Raw genomic sequence first — 19,701 nt, 5'->3', positions numbered from 1 at the left:
TCCTGGGTCCTGCAGTCAGCTCCAGCTCTGCCGGAGCCCGACAAGCCTCTAGACCCTGCCTCATCAGCTCTATCAGATATTTCTCTTCTGTCCTGTTCACACTGTCCTGCCTGTAGTGCCTCTTCTCAGATTTTCTTTGTCTCCCATTCTGATGAAAATAATCACAGCCCCATTCAGGGGTGCCCAGCTGCAGACGAGCAGAAGTCCAAACTTCGGCTTTGCATTTCTGTCTCTGTGTGGCCTGGCCTGAGGGTGGTGTCCTGTCCCACCTTGTGTTCTGTCTCCTGACCGTCACTTGAGTTGCCCGTGTCCTCCCATGCCCCACGTGCCTGTCCTGGGAACCCATGGCCCCTTCCGGTCAGGACCACCTCAGGCTGTGTGGCTCCAGAAAGGCTCCCCTGGTCACCAAGGGCTCTCCTGCTTCTGGAGCCCCATGTCTGTGCCACAGCAGCCCTCGCACTCCTCTCCGTGTCATAATTTTATCTGCCTCACTTCTGCAGCTAGACTGGGTCCCATCCAGGGCAGGGATTCTCCTGGATTCTTCTCATTCCTTACTACCCTGGGCTCAGAACACGGCCTCTCGTAGGCCCCCCTGCTCCATCCTACTCAGATTCCGGCCTTGGTCCCTGCACTCCTAGGCACCCCCTTAGTCTTTGACTAAGACCCATTGACTAAGACCCAATGGTCTGAGCCATTTCTGGGTCAGACTCTTCACTGGCCTTCCTTTTTGGCGGAGCCATGATTGAAGACAGCTGGCAGGCCCTCCTCTGTCCTCATCACGGTCACCCATGTGTCCTCGCTGGGGACCTTCTCCCAGCAGGAGGGAGCTTCCCCGGGGTTGCTCTGGGGGCAACTCCAGCAAGTAATCGTGATTGTTATTCCAGATGGCAGCTGGGAGGCTTCCAGAAACAATTCGGGCACACGGTCAGCGCTCGCCGGAGCCGCGACCCTGCTCCATAAATATTTATGTGGAAGCCCCCACTGGCAGAGGCGTCCCCTCATCCGCTCCCGACTGAACTTCACTTTGTTTTTTTCTTTAATATCTTTAGGCAGCCAAAGCAGGTACCTGTGAGGGCGTAATTACGCGCCACTTTCTCTCCCGGCACAGAACCAAGGGTTTTTCTCTCCTTCTGCTAACCGACATGACAGACATCCATTTAGTGGCATGATTTTTAGTATAAAATTACTTCTTGGCCTTTAAATTTAATTATTCCATATTCATAGCAATAAAATAAAATCCCAAATCCAGGTGTGCTTTTTGAGGAAAGCGTCCGGGGCAATTACCTCCTGATAATGGTGTTCTGTGCTGAAGCCTTTTGTCTGCGGCTCTTAGAATCTCTTCCACACAAGTAGATAATGATGTTCATCTTGTCCGGGGTGAGGGGTGAAGTGACTGATCTCCTGGCCCACTTGAGAGATGAAGAAAAATCCAGGACCCAGGTGTCGCCTTTGTCTCTTTCCTCCCCTCGCTTCACAGCTCTTTCAAAGCAGCATGGCCGACCTCCCCTCGACTGAAATACCTCCTCTCAAGGACTGCTTCCCACTTTCTGAAGAGCACGAACGAAAGGAGTTTCTGTGTCACCTTTCGTGTGGGGAAGAGTTGAGGTTCGGGGAGAGGCAGCGGCGAGGAGACTGTGTCCACTTACCAGAGGAGATGTGTCTCCTGGTGACTCGCCCTCCTGTCCGTCACACAGTGGAGCTTCACTGTGTGTCCACGAGTTCACAAGTGAGAAGCCCTCAGAGCAGAGCTCGGCACACGGCGAGCCCCATGTGAGTCACGACTCTTAGGGCAGAACCTGTCGTCTCTGGACACACAGCATTGGAGCATGTGCCCTTGCTCATGCAAGCAGTGTGAACGGGCTTCCCTGTTCCCGCCCAGCCAGGCTGGTCCCAACCCTTGGAGGCCAGTTTATATCCTGTTTCCTTCCTCCAGGAAACCATCCTGGTCCAGCCAACTGCCAGTCGCCTCTCTCTCATCAGAGCTCCTGCATGATTCTCTCCGTGTAATTCACTTGGTGAGCTGAGCGTGGCCATGCACTCAGGCCTCGTTTGGGCACAAAACGATGCCCTCTCCTGTCCCATTTTCTAACTGTGGAATGGATGTTTGTCTTGTGTCTGGTGGGCTGGTTGGGCCTTGAGGGGAAAGTTCATAGCTAGACATCCCCTGGCCCCAGGAACAATCCCGAACATACAGAGGAGTTCGGTAGACTAAGCTAGATGTTGTGGGGGCTGAGTGAACATTTTATTGAATCTGATAGGATATATTCTTGTTGAATCACACGGAGGTTATATCAGGTCTAGAGCATAGCCCTGAGGTTTTCATTCCTTGCTCTACTTATAACACTCTCTTCTATTCTGTTATGTGGGGAAGAGGTCAAGCTTTTATTGAGCGCCACCTGCATGCAGGACAGCATGGAGAACACAGATAGGGGGCCGGAATAAAAGCTCCGTAATGTAGTGAGATGATAAATAAATACACAGGACCTGTACGAAAGATGGGCCACGATGAACTCCAAGGGCTTGGTGGTTAAAAGGAGGGCATGGTGGCATCTCAGTGGGATCTCCATGGGGCGTCGTGAACACTTAATTTGTCGACTGAATATGTACTGAGTGGCCATCTTCTGTTCCAGAGCTGTTCTAGGTGCTGGAACCTCATAGGCAAGGCTGGAGGATAAGCTCAGCACCTGATCTCTCCACGTGTCCCCACCCGCTCCCCGAGAGAAACGCAGAGATCCACCCTTGTCTCCCTTCTCTTGTGTTGATTAGGGAGACTTTCCAGGCCCGTGATTTCCTTCCTGACACAAAGGACACCGTCCCGTCCTGACTACCCAGCTGACCCTCTCAGTAGCTCCCGAACACCCCCAGCCAGGGTCTGCCCCCGACCCTTTCATGGTCTCCTGACTGGACACTGGCCACAAAGATGAGAGCTGCTGACATGGTTTACCCTTCGGTTTCTTCCAGGATTTTCTTCCCCGGAAGCCATCCCGTCCGAGGGGTGCAGGTAATGAAAGTCGGCAAACTACAGTTGCACCAAGGCATGTTCCCCCAGGCGATGAAGAACCTCAGACTGGTGAGTGTGTCAGGACCGTGTGTCCTTCTGCGGGGTGTACTGGGTCCACCGGTCACTAGGCTGCATCCCTGTGACTTGTAGTGACTCTATGTACATGTACACACAAACACATGCCCATCATTGTTCAACATAACGACCAGCTCTGAGAAAATCTGATTTGGGATGTTTGTGGATTTCTGCGGTCTAAATGCGTGCACCGTGGCTGATCTCAAACTACCCATGGAAAATCGACCAGCTCCTAAAATTCATGACAATGTAACAGTCAGGTCTTAATAACGGGCACGAACTGACCTTCGGGACATCACTACACCTGTGCCCTACTCCAGGGGAGCAGGTCACCCTTCCCCATGCCGCCCCCACCCACCCCCACAGACCATAGTCCCTAATCTCCACCTGAGTCTCAGGCCAGCCTCCTGACCACCCCCGCCCAGAGCCCACCTTTGCAGCCCATACCCCCTTCTAGCCTCCCCTCCCTCTCCCCATGGCCAGCATATACTGAGCCGTGCCCTGCTGCCCAGGACACCTTGAACTTGATCACACTTGGGTCTTTACCAAGACATTTTCTCTACCATAAACGCTCTTCCACCCACCCCCGGGGCCTAGCAGGTTTTCACCCTGTACTCCTGCCAGTGTGCCGACGCTGCCCGCAGAGCACTGGTCACACACAACAGGCCCGGCTCACAGGGGCTGCAGGCTCAGTTCCAAACCGCTGCCATGAAGCTAGTGTCACAGTTAAGAGAGGCTAGTGAAGTTTTCGGCTTCCCAGCGTCTATGGAAATTATGTTTATATGATATGTCTCGTCTATGAAGTGTGTCACAGAATTATGTTGAAAGAAAAATATATACGTAATTTAAAAATACTTTATTGCTTAAGAATGCTAACTGTTGTCTGAGCTTTCGGGGAGTCATAATATTTTTGTTGCTGGTGGCTGCTGACTGGTCAGGGTAGTGGGCGCTGAAGGTTGGGGTGGCCGTGGCAATTTCTTAAAATCAGACCACAACGAAGTTTGGCTCATCGATGGACGCTTCCTTACGTGAGGGATTTCTCTGGAGCATGCGATGCTGCTTGGTAGCATGGGACCCGTGGGAGAAATTCTCCCAGAGCTGGAGTCAGTCCTCTCAAACCCTGCTGCTGTCTTATCAACTTAGTTTATGGGATATTCCGAACCTTGGTTGTCGTTTCAACGGTCTTCACGGCATCTCCAGCAGAAGTACATTCCATCGACGAAACCACTTGCCTTGCGCCTCCATGAGAAGCCACTTCATCCGTTCGGTTCCATCGTGAGGTTGCAGCCCGTCCGTCCCGTCCTCGGGCTCCGCTCCTGATGCTCGTTCTCCTGCTCTTTCCTCCCCTTCTGCAGTGACTTCCTTCCCTGAAGTCTTGAACCCCTCAGAGTCCTCCCTGAGGGTTGCAGTCAACTGCCTCCAAACCCCTGTGAATGTTGATATTTTGACGACTTCCCATGAATCACGGGTGTTCATAATGGCATCTAGAGTAGATGAAACAGAAAGGTGAATCCTTTCCAGAAGGCTTTTGATTTACGTTGCCCAGATCCATCAGAGGAATCACGCTCTGTGGCAGCTGTAGCCAAATGAAATGTAGTTCTTCAGTATTAAGACTTGAAAGTGCAAATTATTTCATGATCCATGGGCTTAGATGGATGTTGTGTTAGTGGTCATGAAAACAAGCCTAATCTCATTGCCCAGCTCCATCAGAGCTCTTGGGTGCCCAGGTCCATTATCAAGAGGCCGGAATCTTTTGAAAGGAATCATTTTTTCCCTTAAGTAGTAGGTCAGAGCTTAAAGTCACCAGCTGCCTTAGTGCCTGAGAGTCAGCCTGTCCCTTGAAGGTTTCAAGCCACGCATTGACGTCTATTCTGTAGCTGTGAAAGTTCTAGATGACCTCTTCTTCCAGTATAAGGCCATTTTGTCTCTATTGAAAGCCTAATGCTCAGTGCAGCCATCTTCATTTATTATCTTGGCTGGATCTTATGGATAACTAGCTCCGTAAGTTAGGTTAGGCTTTGGCTTGAGGGAATGTCGTGGCTGTTTGATCTTCCATCCAGACCGCTGAAACGTCCTCCATAGCAGGCTGTTTCACTTTCTTACCATTTGTGTGTTCACAGGAATAACACTTGTGTGTTCACAGGAATAACACTTGTAACCTTCAAGAGCTTTCCCTTTGCGTTCACAGCTTGCCTCACTGTTCGGTGCCTCCGCCGCCATCCCCTCTGCCTCAGTGTAGACACAGCTTCCTCACTCGCCTTAATAATTTCTGGCTTTCGATCTAATCTTCCTTTCACCTGGACACACAGCGGCTGTTAGAAGGGTATTAATTGGCCTGATTTCAGTATCATGTCTCAGGGAACAGGGAGGCCCGAGGAGGGGTGGTGGTGAGTGGCCAGTGGTGGAGCAGTCAGAACACACACCATGTCTATTATGTACATATTTATTATATGTGTCTTATATGGGCTTGGGCCATAGTGCCCCAAAACAACTACTGTGGTAACATCAAAGATCACAGATAGAGGCACCTGGGTGGCTCAGTCGGTTAAGCATCTGCCTTCCGCTCAGGTCAGGACCCCAGGGTCCTGGAATCGAGCCCGCATCAGGCTCCTTGCTCAGCGGGAAGCCTGCTTCTCCCTCTCCCAGTCCCCCGCTTGTGTTCCCTCTCTCACTCTCTCTCTCTCTCTCTCTGTCAAATAAATAAATAAATAAAATCTTTTAAAAAAAAAAAAAACATAGATCACCGTAACAAATATAATAATGACCAAATAGTTGAACCATCACGAGAATCACCAAAATGTGACACAGAGACACAACGTGCACCAATGCTGTTAGAAAAATGGTGCCCGTAGACCTGCTTGACACGGAGTTGCCATGAGCTTTCTTTCTTTTTTTTTTTTTTTTTTAAAGCTTGGTATCTGGGAAGCACAGTAACACAGTAAGACGCGGTATCCCATAGTAGGGACACCTGACGCCTGGGAGACCGGGTCTTTGCAGTTATCTTGGTGACCAGTTCAGTACTGTACAAAGACCTGACAGGAGGAGGTGTTCCCTGTGGGAGGAAGGCGGGGAGGAGTCAGAGCAGTACATGCGCTGGGAGCGCTAAGCGCCGAGAAACTGGGAGAACTGGGTCTGTGTTGGAATACAAGAAAGATGTTTATTTTCACCCTCTTCGTGAGCCTCCACGCCCCTGGGCTCTCTGCTGCCCCCGCCTTCCTACCCCTGCCGAGCTCCCTCCCACTCAAACCGTAGCTTCCAGATGGAGAGCTGGTGTCCTCACGGGGTCCAGGTGTTGGCGGGTGCCAGGGAGACCCAATGTGTGAGGCTTCACACGGAGCCCCTGATACTTGAACAGGACCCCCTGGGCCACGGGGCCCTCGTCTGCAGAAGCGCTGCAGTGCAGAGATCCAAGCCGGCTCTCAGGTTGCTCGGGGAAGGCCCGGGGCTGGCTGGTCCCATGATAGGGGCAGCTACCCACGTGTGGAGGAGAAAAATCACAAATGCCTCAAAGACCCTTAAAAATGAAATTCCCTAGTGCTGGTTTTTTGCCTTTTTTTTTTTTTTTAATGATAGCCATGTTCCCTTTCCTGATCTTTTTGTTGACATAAGCCTGTGGTCACCAGGAAGAACACTGAGATTCCTGAAGGCAACGGCTCGTCCTGTTCTTACCTTGTCCGACGGCTCTTCCCTGACGGGGAGGAACGCCTCGCCATCTCTCGCAGTCTCCGGGAAAACGTCCCTTTACTGGCCTGGCTAGTAGCTGGCCTCTAGTTGAATCCGTGAGGCAGAAGATACTTCCTGGGAGGGTCAGCCGTGAGAACGTTTTGACAAAAGTAATATGGGGGAAATGTCTCAAGTGCATCGTGTATCCAACCCAGGGTCACCTGCAAGTTGTTTCATTAGAGCTCAAATTAATCCTTTCTATTTCTGTAGGACTAGAAAACACTAATACTGCTCATATGTAGGGGCGCCCGGGGGCTCAGTCCATTAAGGGTCCCGACTCTTGGTTTCGTCGGCTCAGGTCGTGATCTCAGGGTCCTGAGATCGCGGCCTGCGTCAGGTCGGGGCAGAGTCTGCTCCAGATTCTCTCTCCCTCTCCTCTGCCCTTCTCCCCTCTTTCTCTAAAATAAATAAATAAATCTTTTAAAAAATTACTGCTCCTTACTTCTCTGGTTCCCATGACAGATGAGGTCACTGGGGCAGATGGTTTTGTTCCCTTTTGAAAGATGAAGGAGCTGGAGCGTGGAGACATTCTAGAGTCTGTCCAAAGTCATCCTTTGGGTGAGGCAGAGCCAGGACTAGTTTATTCCATTTAATTCAAATTAATTCAATGTAATGTGTGGATTAAATTCTTTCTTTGTCCTTCCAGTGCAGTGGGGGAGGCAGACATGCAAACAGGACATTAAAGCGCAGCTGGAATCCCAGGCTCTGTGCTCTCCCTGCACACTGGCCCGGTTAGGCAGATGGACTCGCTGGTGAGACTGAGCGTGCAGAAATCCCTGCAGGTCTGCTGAGTCCCTGATGTCAGCTGAGTGGAGAGTTAGGTCACCTCATTCCTTGCGTGAGGCATTATCGCCTCTGTGTGCACACAACTCTTGGAAGAAGCATCAGCTGCAAAGGCAGGAAGGCAGACAGATACCTGGAAGAGGATTTACAGGATCGCGTGGGCTGGGTGGATGCTGAAGCCATCCTCGCCTGCCTCACGGCCCTCTTTCTGCCCCTCTGCCTCCCCCCGGGCCCATTCCATGCTGCCTTCTTCACGTTCTTCTAGCGATGTTACCTCACCTCCAGAAGCTTCCTTTGTTAACTCTTTTAGCACCTCCTCCTCCTGGTACCAAAGGGAGGGCCCAGCATGGACCCTGACTACTGCCAATGGAAGATTCTCCAAGCAGCATCTGCCAGTTTGCCCCGAGGCCTGGGGTTAAAGCGTGGCCTGACCCCACGCGTCCTGTTTGGCTCTGGAAGTCGCTTGAGGCTCTTGCCACGTTTTGATTATCAACCGAAATGCCCGTCCATGTTGCCCGGTGGGGAGAGCCCTCAGGTTTAGAGTGACAAGGGTCACGCGAGAGTCCCATGACTCTGAATCCCTCTGAATAGAATTTTCTTTCTTTTACAATGAAGATAATCCCTACCCAGTAGAGTGGTTTGGAGAAGCAAATGAGGTAGCGTGTGAGGGGGTTTTGCCAAGGCCCAAGGATTCTGAGACTCTAAAGGATTTCTCTTGTTCTAGGAATCATTGTTCTGATGGTTTTTCCACCCTCTGGTCCCTTCCACACTTGGGTTTGTAGTTTGGGGTGATACGGCGTGTCCCCTGTTGAACAATTATGTTCTGTAACGGCTTCCCAGCGTTTCACATGGCATGTTCTCTCTCTCCTGGCTCCACCTAACAGATACACGTGCCCCAGACACAGCAAAATCTACTAAGCCCGTGCTTGAATGAATGGAGTTTTTAATGAATGGAGATCTTTAAAAAGCTCTTCCCTGGTCCTGTCCTTTCGGCTAATACGTAAATGTAATATGTCTATGGCTGGTGGACAGATCCTGGCTAGACCTTAGCTGAGCATGACTAGCAGAGCGAGGCTTCGATCGCGCTCGTTCCAGTGTGTGGCGAGGGTTTTCTCATCCAACAAGCAGTCCTGGGACACCAGCTAGGTGTGCTGTAATTCCGTTCAGTTTTGATACCTTCCACTCAGAGATAGCATCAGATGCCGCAAGTTAAGGGCTAATAATAATAATAATAGGAATAATGGCACTGTCTGGGGACGCAGCTTCCACCCTCTCTCAGAGCTTACCAGTCTAACCAGATCTCCACGTGTTCACCAACCTGGAAGCTCTTTAAACCCCAAACCTTTAAGGTTTTCATAGAGGCTCCATTAGTACCCAGGTATGATTGATTAAGTCATTTGCTGTTGGGGATTGATTCGGCCTCTAACTCCTCTTTGTTCCTCAGAGGTCAATCACGTGGTTGGTTTTCCTAGTAACCAAACCCATTCCGCCAGGTGCTTTCCGAGTTATTAACATAACAAGAGACACTTTTATTGCTTGCTGCACTTAGGAACTTCCAAGGGTTCTAGAAGCTCTGTGTCAGAAACTAGGAGGACAAGCTTTGTCTTGTTACAAATTATGATGTCAAACAGATGTCCCCCAGGCGGGACATGGCCATCATCACATACAGGGCCAGGCAGGGCATGACCACTGCTTTGCAAGCCCACAGGACCTGGGAGCCTAAGAGCAGGCTGGTTTCATCCTGCAGAAAGCCTCTCTTCCTGAGTTTTCTTAGGGCTCAGGTATTCCGAGAGGGAAAAGGGAAGATCTGTTCTCTGCCTTTTGATACTGATGTTTTCTTAGATATTCTTTACTAGAGACTCTGAAAATAATAGGATGAAAAAACTTGAAAAGGGTTTCAAAGGCTGATTTTGGAGCAGGAGTGAGAAAGGCTTCAGAAGCAGAAATTGGTTGCAGATCCCATTAGGCCAGCCTCCTCCGGGGAAGGGATCCACTTAGCCCACCGCTGGCTTGGTTTAGCCTCTCATCTCCACTGGGCTCTGCTGAAATGCTTCTGACTGCTGCCACAGGCCAGTCCTGGGGTCCCTGTGCAGTGTTTCTCTCCTCCTTTCTCTAATCTGTTTTCATTCCTTTCCATTCATTTCTTGGAAGAATTTTGTTAGCCACTAACTTGACTTCTTGGAGCTCGTGGGCAACCCTCTTGGTCTGGGCTGTCTCATCAGTGAACCTGTTTGTTTCCTGGGAGCTCTGGCTGCTGACTCCCTCACCCTGGGCTAAGCTGGCCAAGCTGAAGCAGCTTGGAAAACACCAGACTTCTTCCCCTTCGGTAATCATTTTTTATTTAGATGTAAATTGTTTACATTACACTGTCATGTTCCTTTCCCTTTTCATTTCATTTTGATGACGCATTTTACATTTTGAGGATCTTTTTTAGCTTTTGTTGGGCCTGAGCAGGGGGCGCAGGCCACAAGCCCTGGACGTTTCTCTCATTCTCACAGAGCTGTTAGCTACTCAGACACATCCAGGGAAAGCTCAAAGCACAACCATATGGGTCTCTTTCTACTCCAGCTTACCCCCTAAATTTAAGGCCCCCCAAATGGCTGATTTAAAACATACGGTTCTGTGATTCCCATTCCTTCATCTGCTACAATGATTCTTAACCTCTTTGATCACATGCTTATTTTTGAATCGGATAAGAGCCACTGACTCACTGGAGAAAAATGTACATACACCCAACACTGGGTAGGGATGGGGGATTCAGGGACTCCCTAAAGCCCCTCCTTGGACTCTGGAAGTCCCCCTGGCCTCTGGATTAAACAGCTTTCTTCTAAATGTGTAATATCACACCGTAGCCTGGGAGCAGGTGGGGTGGAGAGAGGAAGGACAGAATACAGCAGGGCGTGTTGCACCATAATCATCAGGCATGTCTCGTAAGAGTTATTTGAATGCCCCAGACTCTGATACATATGAATGCCCCCTACGAATCTCCAAATAGAGAATATTAGTATCAAGTATGTTTCTGAACCAAAAAAGAAGTTAAGTAACAGAACGGTCAGTAAAATGAAAGCATAGTGATTATGTCCTATTAAAGGAAACAAACAGAAATTTACCTGCCGGAAAGTGGAAGCCCAGTACGAGTAAGAAGCCAAGTGGGGGATCTGGACTTTTATCTCCACCTGGCATAAAAGGTATTTTCTCCCGATTATTGCCTCTTCCTTCTCCTACTGGGGTACTGTCAGAGAAAGCCAGCTAAAACAGGAGGTTTAAGTAAAATTCAGAATCTCAACCAAATATACAGAATGTCCAGATTTCAACTGCAAATCACTTGTCTTACCAAGAACCAGGAAGATCTCAATCTTAATGGGCAGCGCGGGGGGGGGTTGGGGGGGTGGGGGGGGTGTTGGGGGCGGAGAGAATCCACAGATCCTGACAGAGGTTTTAAAGCAGCCATTACAAAAATGCTTCAGTGAGCAATTATGAACACCCTCCAAACAAATGAAAAAAATAAGAAAGTCTCCGTAATAAGATAGAAAATATAAAGAGGATGTAGGAGCTCGGGTCATGATCCCGGTCCTGGGGTCGAGTCCTGAGTCAGGCTCTCTGCTCAGCGGCAAGTCTGCTTCTCCCTCTTCTCTCTCTCTCACCTCTCTCGCGCTCTCTCTCAAATAATTTTTTTAAAAATCTTTGAAAAAAAGAAAATATAAAGAAGATACAAATAGAAATTTAAGAATTGGTAAATACAGTTACCAAAGTAAACAGACTGGTGCTTTACAACAGAATGGAGAGGTCCGAGGAATGAGTTAGTGAACTTGAAGATAGAACAATAGAAGTAGGTCCTCAGTCTTGTAAAACAGAGGAAATGACTGAATAAAAGGTAAAATGGAACAGAATTCCAGGGACCCATGGGACCAGTAACAAAGATGCAACATTGGGAGCCCCAGAAGGAAGAAAAAAGAAGGCAAGAGGAAAGAGTACATGAAGAGATAATGGTGGAAGCATTCGAATTGGAAAGAAAGAAACAAAATTATCTCTGTTCACAGAGAACATGATACTATATGGAGAAACCTCTAAACATTCCACAAAAATAACCCATTAAAACTAACAAATTCAACAAAGTAGCAGGATATAAAATCAACATGCAAAAGTCGGTTGTGTTCTTATATGACAATCCAGAAAGGAAATTAAGGAAACGTTTCCATTTATAATAGCATTTAATAGAATAAAATACTTGAGAATTAACAATGGAGGTGACAGGATTATATACTGAAAACTATAAAACATTGCTGAAAAAATTGAAGACCTAAGTAAGTAACATTCTTTGTTTTTGATTGGAGGACTGAACATTGTTAGATGCCAGTATTACTCAAGGCCATTCATAGAATGAGTGCAACCTCTATCAAAATCCCAATGATTTTTTTCCCTAGGAATAGAAAACTCTATTCTAAAATTCATGTGAAACTTCAGAGACCGCCAAGAGACAAAACAGTCTTGAAAAAGAAGAAAAAAGTGGAAGGTTCACACCTCCTGATTTCAAAATTTACTACAAAGCTTACAGTAATCAGAAGAATGTGATACCAGCAAAATGATGGCCATATAGACCAATGGAAAAGGATAGTTAGCCCAGAAGCAAATTGTCACATGTATGTTCAAGTGATTTTTGACCAGAGTACCAAGACCACTTAATGGGAAAAGGACCATCTCTTCATCAAATGATGTTGGGAAAACTGGATATCCATGTGCAGAAGAATGAAGTTGGGTCCCTGCTAATACTGTTTTTAAAAAGTAATTCAAGGGACGCCTGGGTGGCTCAGTTGGTTGGGCAGCTGCCTTCGGTTCAGGTCATGATCCCAGCGACCTGGGATCGAGTCCCACATCGGGCTACTTGCTCGGCGGGGAGCCTGCTTCTCCCTCTGCCTCTGCCTGCCATTCTGTCTGCCTGTGCTCGCTCTCTCCCCCTCTCTCTCTCTGATAAATAAATAAAATCTTTTTTTAAAAAAAAAGGTAATTCAAAATGGAGCAAATACCTAAATATAAAAACGGAAACTATAAGACTCTTAGAGGAACACATAGAGGAAAAATTTCATGAAATTGGATTTAGCAATTTCTTGTATATGACACCCAAGGCACAGGCAACCAAAGACAAAATGAACAAACTGGAGGGCTTCGGAATTTAAAAGTTTTATGCATGAAAGGGCACAATCAACAGCAACCCACAGAATAAGACATTTGTCCAAATCATGTATCTAATAAGGGATTGATATCCAAAAAAACAGCCCAATTAAAAAGTGGGCAAAGGGAGCGCCTGGGTGGCTCAGTCACCTGAGTGACTCTTGACTTCGGCTCAGGTTGTGATCTCAGGGTCATGAGATTGAGCCCAATGTCGGGCTCCGTACTCGGTGTGGGATCTGCTTGGGATTCTCTCTCCCTCTCCCCCTGCCCCTCCCCATGATCACTCTAAATAAATAGATAAATAAGTAAATATTTTAAAAGTGGGCAAGGACTCAATGAGACATTTCTTCAAAGAAGATAGATGGCCAAAAAAACAGATGAAAAGATGCTTCTCCAAAAAAGAAAAAATTTATGGTAGCTCTCAAAAAAAAAAAAAAATTATAAAACCCTCCACCCAATAGTAGCAGAATACATTCGAGTGCCTGCAGACCATATACGACCACATGCTGGGCCATAAATAAGTCTCAGGGAGGATAAAAGGATTCCGGGGGCCCAGAGTAAATGCTCTGACCACGTAGAATTAAATTAGAAATCAGTAACACGGTAATTGGAACAAAGCCAAATCCACTCCACTGTCTTCTTTCCGGGACTTGGTTTGCCCCTAGAATTAATCTAGTGCAGTCTCTTCCTTATTTAATTAAGGAAACTGAGGCACAGGGAGGTGACATGACTTCTTCAGGGTCTCTCAGATGCTTGATACATACTCATTGGATTGATTAGTTAAATCTGGCAACACAGAGCAGTCCTTTTATTACCAGTGGGAGGCTCAGTCCTGAGCTCACCACCTCTGTAACCCTCCGGAGGTCCCCTTGGGCTGTGCTGGTGCTTTTCTCCCCTGGACACCCAGTGCCTCACAGCTCCCTTGATCACAGACTGTCCTGCTCCAGTTCTTTCTCCTTCTTGTGCCAGAGCTCTTCCCCGGGGAAGGCCAAGTCTTACTCAGTAGAGCTGCTTAGACAATATTTAGTGAATGAATGGAGCCACGTTTTCAGTAAGTCTCGCCTCTGGTGGAGTGGGGATGAGTTGGGCAGACGGGTCCTTCCCGTGGATCCTAGTTATTGAAGGTGTAGATCAGAGAAAAGCCAGCAGGGGCGCTGCTGAGCTGAGGCGTGTCATCAAAGGTGCTGGACTCTTCTGCTGCCCATTGGAAAGAGCTCTTGTTCTGGAACTACTGGATGTGTTGCAGGTCCGGCTTCTTACATTTCCTACTTCGGATGCCTTAGACCAATTCCCCTCCCCTTCCCCTGCTCAGCTTTCAACCTGAGACGTGCAGAGTAAGAAAACTTGCCTTTTTTCCCTCTTGTAGTGTGATTCCAGAGGTTCTTATCAGGCATCCATTTCTTCTCCCTCTGATTTTATATCCATATTTAAATCATGCTTGGGGAAGTCATTTATTGGATTCCCTCAGGCTCAGGGTAGAGAGTATATGAGATCCTTGATAAGCTTAATATATTTGTATTAAAAATTAATAAGCAAGCTATTGTTTGCAGCATTAACTCATAATTTGATTTAATGTATTTAATATAAGACCACAATTTTAAAATTACTCAAAAAGATGTGATAAGACTGCCATCAGTCCTGGGACCCTGTCTTTATCCCGGAATGAACCACGCGATCACGCAGCAGACAGGGAGTGCTGCTGTCTCCTGGTTGACATTTCGAGGCAGTACCCGTGTAGCGGTCCCCTCGGAGGCTTCAGATGTGTCCTCGGCGGAAGATGATGTGGAGGCTCTTTTTAAATGCTACTATTGAAAAAAATAGAGTATAATGGGAAGAGATAAGCTTTTCCCAGTGTGAGCCGGCTTCAAGTTTCTGTTTCTCTAATCTGTTTTACATACTGCTGCAGGAGATGAAACCCAGATTGTCCTTTCTGGAGTGTACATGTGGGGAGGGGGGGTAGGAGGGTCTGAGCGAGGGGAGCCACAGAGCTACAGGAAACCATTGCTCTGCTTGGTCAGGGGTTTACTGTAACTTTATTTTGGAGGGAAAAGCCCTCTTCTTCTTCCCATTGAGCTGAAGGGTTGCGGCCCCCCATGGAGAGCCATGCCTACAGCCACGGGGCGCTCTCGCCCTGCATCACTGAGAACTGGTACCCCAGCTCACCTGTCCGCCCGCTTGACGCCCAAGACGAGGACCACATGTGCTCCCTCAGCAGGGCTGAGTTTCCACTCCCCTCCTGTCTCTTCACCCCCCGGAGTGACACGTCACTCACACACATGTGGAAGACGGTTGCTGCCAGGCTTTGCACAGTACCGAATCCTACTTCTTTCTTTGGTTTCTCTCCTGTTCTCTTCTGCTCCATCCATCACTTATAAAATGATCAAGTCTGCTTGTTAATTGTATCTATATTTAGTTTCACCTTCTAGATGAATGATGTCAGTGTTTTTTCAGTTTCTTCAAGTCGGTCCTCTCGCCCAGCTCTACCCTTTGGGTCCTCTCTGCTTCTCGCCCCCCCATGGATAAAATCTACTAATCTTAGTGTCTCGGATCTTGTACGTTAACGCTCAGGGGTCACCCCCTGCCCCAGCCGTTGCTTCCAAGGCTGCATTCACCACCAAATAAAGAGAACACAGAGCACCATCAAAGCATCTTGACTAGGAGGACCCTGCGATCCCTCTGGGTGTCTCAGAAGCCACGTCTAGGTTTAGGGGAGTCCTGGGTTGAGTCCTGAAGAGTCCACGTTCACCCCGCACCAACCTCTCAGACCACACTGTGAGGGCTTTGGACACCATAGCCCTTGTGGCCCCTCTGTAAAGGAGCAGGTGTGGAGGCGTGGGAGTGAGGCTGGAGACCGCTGCGCACTTCCCCTTCCTGCCTGTGGCTCCGTAATTCCAGAAGCCTCCTGCAGAGGCTCAGGCTCTGTCTTGCTGTAAGACAAGCAGGAAAATTCTGGATCTGAAACAGTTTACTTCAGCTCTTGAGGAGGAGACCCGATGTCTAAAGTAGAAGAAAGTGAAACTTCTAACTGGAAAAAAAGGCGGGAAGGAAGGAAGATTGGAGACTGTACTATGTTTAAACACGTGCAAAGCAACCTCCCCTCGACAGAGCGCTAGGACAAAGACATTTGTCATTTGACGCCTGAGTCAAATGTACAGAACATCCGTGAGGGAAGGAACCTGGAGAAATATGGCCAGGAGCGCCCGGGAAGCTGGTGTGGGGGGCGGCGGTCCTGGGCAACAGGACCAGCCCACGATCCAGCAAGGGGGTCCCCAAGGCGGACAGGATGGAGGCGAGCTCTCCCAGGTCAGGCCTGACCTGTTTCCAGACTTCCTGTGTGTGAGGCCCGGTGGAGGGTTATTTTCCTTTATGCAAAGACGTTTGCAGGCTGCGCTTCCAGCCCATTCATCTTCCTCCGCCAGATCCCAGAGACGTTGGGCCCTCTGCTGAGTAGAAGGGAAGAGAACATCCAAGCGAGCTTTCAAGTAGGAGGATTTCCCGCGAAGGACTCAAAGCAGCTCTCTGATCTCCGGCCATCTGCTTTCAAACAGCTCTGCGCCTCAGACCATCAGGTGTCTAGACCCTCTGAGCACCCAGAGTCGCGCCCCAGGTGGGAGGCGGGAGGCCATGAAACAGGGCCCATTTGTTCCCAGACTGGATCCAACGTTAGTTTTTGATCTCCTGTCCCGAGGGACCTCATGGAGCGGGCTGCCTGCAGGGTGGCGAACCACGCCCCCCCCCACCCCCCTGCCTCGGATGTCCTTGCCGACACCGTACACCCACGGGACTGACCCACTCGAGTTCATCCGAACCTTCAGGGTTTGCCAGCTGGGATGTCCCCGGGGTTTGGGCCTGCCTGTCTGCAGGTCACATCTGGACTCCATGCACGCTGCTGCTCTCTGCTAGGCGGAGAGCAGAGCCTGAGCTGGCCCAGCTTCCTCTCCCTTTCTCTCTCCTCTCTCTCTCAGCAGCTACAGCCAGACCCTCTGCCTGCCTGTTTGCCTTCCGTCCAGCCTACAGAGGACTTTTTTAAAGAGGCAGGAGAAAGGCAAGGGAAGCAGTCCTGGGTCTGACCACTTAGCTGCCCTGGGTTTCCTCCCTGCAGAATGCAGGGCTCTGAGATGTGACCATGTGGCTTTCCAGCTCCGCCGTCTCTGGCTGCAAAGCTCTTCCTACCCAGGAGTCCCTAGGAATTGAGCTTAAGCAAATATTCTGCAAAGGCAAAATATATTATAAATTGGAAGAGCTACAGTATGTCATTTTTTGTTGTTGTTGTTAAAAATCGGAAGTGATCTACATTTCTGAGAGTAGCTTAGTGAATGAATAAGCGTCTGTAAACATGATGGGATTAATTGTACATGACCACTAAAGTGGTAATTATGCTGGCTGTAAATTAACATTGAATAATAGAAAGTGGCTCTTGTTTGTTGAGAGCTACGGTGTCAGTCCTTCTCAGCCCCAAGAGCACATTTTGTGAATCACACGGGTGAGGTCTGGGCATTGGGGTCTCTTTCGAGGCTCCCTGGTTGATAGTACTGCACACCCAAGGCCAAGAGCCAGCCTGCCAGCAACTTCTCTGGGTGGGTCCTTAACGACCACCAAGCCTTGTCTTTGCACATCCAAGTTGAGACGGGGGCTCGGTGCTCCCTTCCTGCTCGCCCCCTAGTGGGCAGTGCGGGTGATACTGTTTGTTTCTAATTTACTGACTGGAAAAGTACCATCGCCCTGTAACAAGCCATCCCCAAACTTACCAGAGTAGAACAACCGCTGCTTTATGAGACCCGCAGATCCTTTGGGCTAGGAATTCCTACATCACCATAGGAATCTCTTGCCTCTTTCCCGCAATGTCTTGGGTTTCAGCTGGAAAAACTGGAATTTGGCTACCTTCCTGCTAGCGGCTGGAGTCATTTCGGACGCCGTGTGTGTGTGTGTGTGTGTGTGTGTGTGTGTGTTTTAAGTCATCTCTGCACCCAGCATGGGGCTCACACTCATGACCCTGAGACCAAGGATCGCGTGCTCTTCTGACTGAGCCGGCCAGGGGCCCCTGGACGCGTCTTTATGCGTATGTGTGGTGTGGAGGCCAGGATGATGGGGAAGATGCACTCCATGGGGGCCGTCGGCCAGAGCCCTGCGACTGGCCTCTCCGCGGCTGGGGCTTCTCAGCACGGAAACTCACAGCTCCGGGAGCAAACATGATCGTAAGCAAGACCTTCCTAGCCTCGTCTTGGAAGTCAGTCACGCTCCTTACACTGTCCTCTGGTTATTGAAGTGGTCGCAGGCTCACCCAGATTTCAGGAAGGTTAAGGAGGCAGGACTGAGAGGACTTTGTGACAGACAACGGAATGTGGCCAGTGAAGGAAGCAGTTGTCCGAATGCTTTTGCTTCATGTCGTGGGACATGAGAAGAAGACACAGAAACACGCAGCTCGCCATCCCGGCGCAGGAAGAGGAGCGCTAAATGCTTCACACAAAAACGAGATCTTGAAGTGGTAGCAATGTGGTGTTTCATCTTTGATATTAATCGTTTTTAGTAGCTCTTCTCAAACCTAACTCCCCACCGAACCTCTTCACCGACAACCCCTGAAGATCCTTGTTGGAAACCACACCCCCACGGGACTCAGGTCTTAAGCACGTTCTCCAGACACCCCGTGAAAAATTCGCCCTGTCCCTTACTGTGTGGCTTGGGGAAGCACAGTGCTGCTCTCGCTGTGGACTGCACGGTTCACCCCACTAGGATCACGGGATCCAGATGAGCAGGCAAGAGGCCCATCAAGATGTTGCCGGGTGGACCGGGGAGCCGCCCACCGCCCCGAACCGGAGGCCTCCACCCAGTCCATCCCCAGCGTGTGGCCAAAAGCTCTTGGTCTCATTGCGAGAAAGAATTCAAGGACAGACCAGACCCAGCGGTTGAGTGGTGCAAGTAGGTAAGTTTACGAAAGCGAGTGTAGACTCCTGAGACTAGAGCAGGTGAGCTCCAGGGAGAGCTGCTTGCACTGGGGTGTGGGTCTCTATCTTACGACACTTCTTACCTCCAGGAGAGGATTTCTTGGGAGCAGCCTTTCTTGACTTTCCTCCCTTACTTGGTCAGGGTTTCCAGCCTTCTTTGTCTTGGGCCTGTCTGGTTTGAGCTAGCTTCTTGTGGCTCCATTTTGGACTGTTGCCAAGAGGGGTCTCAACCACCACCCCTCCCCAATAGCCGCCCCTGACGCCCCCTTGGCAGGCCTCCAGGCATCCTATTAAAACCTAACTCACTGCCTCCTCTGACATAATCTATCTTCTTTCTTCCCCCTTTAGGCTTTTGATATTATGAGAGTGACCCACGGCAGAGAGCACAGCCTGATTGAAGATTTGATCCTGCTTTTAGAAGAATGTGACGCCAACATAAGAGCATCCTAAGGGCTCTGGCAGAGGGAAGGGCAGCTTCTGCCCGTACCGGATGCCTCACAGAGCTCACACACCCCACGCCGCCGTGTGAGCCTCCCTCCTGGCAGTGCAGTTCTCTGTTCATGTGAAAAACAAAGGAAGACATACATTGTGCAAATCACAAGAAGCGTTAGCTGTAGAGAAGCACAATTACAATAAATAGAAAAAATGTGGTTGAAAATGCCATCTGGTAACCGTTGCTTCCTCACTGGTGACTTCAGTGTTGAAGAGCTCAACATTCTCCAGGGGAAGGATAGAGAGTTTTATTAAAAGCATGACAGTACAAGCTGTAACTTTCTCTTTGGATATCTGTGGGGATAATTGGATTAAAAATCAGTGTTTTCTCAAGCAAAAGCTTATTGTCTGTTTTGTCAAGAAAGCAGAGTTTCGGATGTTTTCTTTACTTAATAGAGTAAGTGACACGCATATTCCTTACTTACTCCCAAATACGTCTCTGATACAAAAGTGGTGTTCCGCATCCTAGAAAGAAGTCATTTTAGGTGTTACTAGAAAAGCACTGACGTCTTAATG

The 19,701-nt window shown here is 49.1% G+C and overlaps 1 protein-coding gene across 2 annotated transcripts in view; it reads left to right on the top strand.

The window, feature by feature from the left end:
• The window catches only part of SMYD3 (SET and MYND domain containing 3), a 779,235-nt gene that overhangs the window by 692,805 nt on the left and 66,729 nt on the right, over positions 1-19,701 (top strand). The window contains exons 11-12 of one of the 2 annotated variants that reach the window (XM_004756807.3): positions 2,962-3,070; positions 19,042-19,524. In XM_004756807.3, the coding sequence (XP_004756864.1) occupies positions 2,962-3,070; positions 19,042-19,143 (211 nt within the window). In that variant the 3' untranslated portion in view covers positions 19,144-19,524. Of the gene's footprint in view, positions 1-2,961; positions 3,071-19,041; positions 19,525-19,701 lie in introns of those variants that run through there. The other variant, XM_045084747.1, reaches the window with a different exon arrangement.

The sequence above is a fragment of the Mustela putorius genome, unplaced genomic scaffold (assembly GCF_011764305.1).
Source record: "Mustela putorius furo isolate JIRA1106 unplaced genomic scaffold, ASM1176430v1.1 tig00000785_pilon_pilon_pilon, whole genome shotgun sequence".
Classification (NCBI taxonomy): domain Eukaryota; kingdom Metazoa; phylum Chordata; class Mammalia; order Carnivora; family Mustelidae; genus Mustela; species Mustela putorius.
This window is presented reverse-complemented; position numbering and strand designations above follow the sequence as displayed.